This window comes from Myotis davidii, unplaced genomic scaffold, assembly GCF_000327345.1.
Source record: "Myotis davidii unplaced genomic scaffold, ASM32734v1 scaffold495, whole genome shotgun sequence".
NCBI lineage: Eukaryota > Metazoa > Chordata > Mammalia > Chiroptera > Vespertilionidae > Myotis > Myotis davidii.
The window spans coordinates 270,294-275,249 of record NW_006286239.1 but is presented as its reverse complement, the minus strand read 5'-3'; the positions used below and the strand labels follow the sequence as shown (position 1 = coordinate 275,249).

Here is a 4,956-nt window from a genome sequence, read left to right as displayed (position 1 = left end):
ATATATATACAGAGAGAGAGAGAGAAAAATATGTGAGGTAATAGTTGTGTTAATTAACTAGGTGGGAGGAATTCTTTCACAAAGTATAGCATCAAATTTACACTTAAAATATCTTACAACTTTGTCAGTTATACCTCAGAAAGCTAAAAAACAAATCAAAACAGTTTTTCCCAAACTTAAAAAAACCTCATAAATATGTAAATAAATAATCAAAATACAGCACAATTAAGCCACTTGTCTGTTTTTGAATCGCCACAGAAATATTATGAAAAGCAAACACATAGAAATTATAATTTTATTATAGAACTAGAGGCCTGGTGCACAAAATTTGTGCACACGGGAGGGGTTCCCTCAACCTGGCCTGCACTCTTCTCGCAGTCTGGGAGCCCTTGGGGGATGTCCGACTGATGGGCCTCCATCAGGGAGCGGGCCTAAGCCTGCAGTCAGACATCCTTAGCACTGCCACGGAGGCAGGAGAGGCTCCTGCCACTGCCGCTGTGATTGCCATCCTTGAGCCCAGCTTCTGGTGCACTGACCACCAGCGGGCAGCTCCTGCATTGAGTGTCTGCCCCCTGGTGGTCAGTGCACATCATAGCGACCAATCATTCCGACGTTCGGTCAATGCATATTAGCCTTTTATTATATAGGACTAGCGGCTTATTGCATGAAAAGATTCATGCAATAGGCCTTCCCTTCTCTGGCTGCCAGCACCGGTTTTCCTCTGGCACCGGGGACCCAGGCCTTCGCTCAGGCCGGAGCCGCCTTCAAGCCTTTGCTGCCCTGCCCAGCCGCCCCGGGTCAGGTTGCACACGGAACGCCTGCTGCCCCAGGTCACAGATAGCAGGCTCAGATGGCGGCAGGGCAGGTGGGATGGTGCTGTCCCATCCTGCCTGCAGTATGCAAATTAGCCGCCATCTTTGTTGGGGGTTAGTTTGCATATCATGTTGATTAGCCAATGGGAGGCGTAGCGAAGGTATGGTCAATTATCATGTTTGTCTATTATTAGATAGGATTATATAAGTGTTAAGTTTAATTTTAGAAAGTATAACAATGTACATCTAGAAAGCTTATTAAAAGTGTAGATTCCTAGCCCCATCTACAGACTCATTAATTTGAGTATAGGGATAAATTTGTGCTTTTAACAAGCACCTCAGGTGATGTTCATGTAGGTGGTTTGCAGAATACACATTGAGAAAACAGGTGTGAGAATTTTTCAGAAATAGAGAAGATGACAAAAAACAGATCCCAATTACTACCAGGAGACAGACTGAAGGACTCTATTTTTATCCCTCTACTTCTACCTCCAAGTGTTTCATATAATAAGTATTCCTGAAAATGAAGAATATAAACTTTTCTAAAATTAAAAAATCAGTGGCTCCTAGATCATGACCCAAAGAGAGCAGACTTTTACTCTGTTTCACATACTTCAAATTGTTTCATGAAACATTTATTAAGAATGACATTTGGCTAGGAACTATACTGGAAGCGTTCACTTATATAATCTTAATATTCCCAGGATTCCTGTGACATTCCCATTGTAGTAATTAGGAAAGAATACTTTTGACTTCAATAACAGAAGTCAAGTTTACAGTGGTTTAAACCAAAGGAAAAGAGACAGAACAAGAGCAGAAATCCAAAGGTGTAGGATTGACTTCAAGGTTAGTTGAGCCAGTCACTGAAGAATGTCGTTCAGGACTTAAGTTTTTGTCCATCTCTGCTTTGCCATCTAAAGTGCCAACTTCACCCTAAAGCTGGTTCTCCTCTTGGTCATGGGCTAGCTCCTGATTACAGAGATGTTATCCTCTTATTCACATCCAGGAGGGCTTGCTGGCTTTTCATAATTCTTCCCAAATACTAAGGGCCTCACATTAAATTAAATTAAGCCCAAATTAAATTAATGTGACTTAGACTAGTATTTTTCAATGTGTGTTTATTATTCACTCAAGGAGTCTTTTTAGACATTTTATTCCTAAACACCCCTTCCCCATGAAATTTTAAGAACATAGATATTATTATATGTCTCCTTTATACATAAAAGAGTAATTTGATCATCCCAACCTCAAAATGCATGGTCTAGACTAATTCAGGACACCCCTGGAACTGTGGATGGGATCAGCCTTCCTTGGAGCACATGTCCATGTGTGGGAGGTATGGATACAGAGCAAAAATGTGAGTTCTGTTAGGATGAAGAAAGTAGTAAGGAATGGATTCTGGATAGGCAAACAACAGTGGCCACCATTCAAGCTGAGAGACAGAACAGATAATTTGTATTGGTAAGTGGTAAAATCAATTCAGACCAGGATTTCTAACTTCAACTGCAGTGCTGTAGCCACTAAAACTTAGTTATCCATTTTTAGTTTGTCTTGGAGGTAACATCAACAATGAAGAGAATCTTGAGAGAGGCAGTTATAGATTCAAATAGCGATTCTGTACTTACTAGTACTGGTTGTGTGGAAAAATCCCTGGAGGAGCTCTGTGAATTTATATTCTTCATCTTTAAAAGAGAGATTATAATTTCTTGAATACCAGACTGTTAGAAGGATTAAATAAGCTAAACATGTAAAACAACAAGAAAAATGCTTTTGTAAATGTTAGTTCCTTTCCATTATCATTTTTTTCTAAATATATTTTTATTGATTTTAGAGAGGAAGGAAGAGGGAGAGATAAAAAACATCCATGATGAGAGAGAATCATGGATCGGCTGCCTCCTGCAAGTCCCGCACTGGGGATTGAGCCCACAACCTGGGCATGTGCCCTTGACTGGAATCGAATCTGGGACCCTTCAGTTCACAGGCCGACGCTTTATCCTCTGAGCCAAACTGGCGCAGTGGTCGGCAAACTCATTAGTCAACAGAGCCAAATCTCAACAGTACAATGATTGAAATTTCTTTTGAGAGCCAAATTTGTTAAACTTAAACTATATAGGTAGGTACATTGTTATTAACTTAATTAGGGTACTCCTAAGGCTTAGGAAGAGCCACACTCAAGGGGCCAAAGAGCTGCATGTGGCTCGTGAGCCGCAGTTTGCCGACCATGGGCTAGGGCATCATTTTTCTTTTTGAAAAAATTAAGTAAGGCTTAGGAATTCATGGTCTAAAAATACATATTATTACTAGAACTTGCAAAACTATTTATTTGAAATTCATCTCCTACTCCCTTTCAAAAGTTGTTTATTTTTTACAGAATGAATACTGTAGTTAGCATACTTTAGTAATTGTCACATCCACAACTTCAGGAAGATGACAGCTCTCTACACTGTAAGCTCGGTAAAGATGGGAGGAAAAGTGTATTTTTAATGATTTGTGATGTGTGCCAGTTGCAGAGAAGCTGAATGTTGAGTGTAAAGAAAGTTTATAAATTGCTTTTAGTTTTGTGGTTATGACCTTCTGGTCTGATATGAATTTTCATCTATTCTTTATTTTCTAGGACAAATCTATTAGCACTAGCTTACCTGTCCTAGATTTAATAGATGCTATTGCACCAAATGCAGTTCGTCAAGAAATGGTAAAGAGAGAAGACTTTTCTGATGAAGACAAGCTGAACAATGCTAAGTAAGCTTTTATTATTTGTTTTAGAATATAGTGGCTCTTTAAATTCTTAAATCCATACAGGTGAGGTTAATATGTCCTTAAAATTCACATTTTTAAATACAACTTGTAAAGGAAATATGATTTAACTACTCATAACCTTAACTTTTTTGTAAAGTTAAATCTTATAAAAAATATTTCATTATTTTATTAATGTATATTAAGTGAAAACACAGTAGATAACAAATAAGATATTTTTCTTGTTTTTTAAAGATACGCCATTTCAGTTGCTCGAAAGATTGGTGCCAGGATATATGCCTTACCTGACGACCTCGTAGAAGTGAAACCAAAGATGGTCATGACGGTGTTTGCATGCTTAATGGGAAAAGGACTGAACAGAATAAAATAAACATTTAATATGATTTTCTGCCACATTAACACATTGAATGCCTCACAGTTTACAGAATTCTGAAATGTAGTAGGTATAAAAGCAAAGATTACTTGTATGCTCAAAACAATTGTAAAATTCATTAATGAATTCAATATCCTATTCATGCTAGTTAGAGTTTGTCGACCTTTTTGGATAACACAATTAATTTACTAGTATTTACTGATAATAGAATATGTTCATCATCAAGCCGATATTTTGCGATTAAATTATTTTCATTTCCAGAAAGTCTCATTAAAACAAGACTAATTTATTCTTTTTCATGGTTCAGAAAGATCAATACAAAATTTTTTTGCAAGTCCTGTGAAATGTATTTTGATTTGTGTTAATTTTGATCATAAATACATTAAAAGTCATAATTCTGTTTCATCACTTTGTTTTTTCCCTCTATGTGCAGTGGTCTAAGCTTTAACTTTTCTGTAAATTTCTATATTGTCTAAAACTTTTAAGTGATCCCATTGCTGCCACAAAAAAACAAACAAAAAACTTTTAAGTGACAAGTATTGTTCTAGCAACATTAAATTTTTTTACATATGAGAACTAACTCCTGAAGAAATCCCAAAGTTTATTCTCTTAGGTAAGAAGCCAGAGCTTTTTACTTAAAACTTAATTTCAACTCCATTCATACTTTATATATGCTAGTTTGGTAATGACAGGCAGCATACATATGTTGGCAGGATGTTATTAGGGAAATATGTGTGTGTATGTATATATTTTGCACCGAATTACCTGAGTTTTCTTAAAGGGTATGTACAATTGGTAAGTCAGCCAATCAATAAGTATTTATTGTGCCCTCACTGTGTGTACTTTTCAGTTTGTAGCTATTTGGTACATGAAAATTTCTTTTAGAATTATTCATTTTTGATGTGCATATGGTAATTTGTGACTGACTTCTTCCAGATATTTAGAGCCAAACATTGGCTAGAGGATTTCAAGATATGTTGATGCTATAATGTTAGCTTCATGTTACAGTTGCTAATT

The 4,956-nt window shown here is 36.7% G+C and overlaps 1 protein-coding gene across 3 annotated transcripts in view; it reads left to right on the top strand.

Moving 5' to 3' along the window:
- The window catches only part of PLS1 (plastin 1), a 165,165-nt gene extending 160,821 nt beyond the window's left edge, over positions 1-4,344 (top strand). For all 3 annotated transcript variants that reach the window (XM_015559910.1, XM_006757504.2, XM_015559909.1), the window contains 2 exons: positions 3,427-3,551; positions 3,801-4,344. In XM_015559910.1, the coding sequence (XP_015415396.1) occupies positions 3,427-3,551; positions 3,801-3,936 (261 nt within the window). In that variant the 3' untranslated portion in view covers positions 3,937-4,344. The remainder of the gene's footprint in view (positions 1-3,426; positions 3,552-3,800) is intronic.
- Positions 4,345-4,956: the final 612 nt, after the last annotated feature.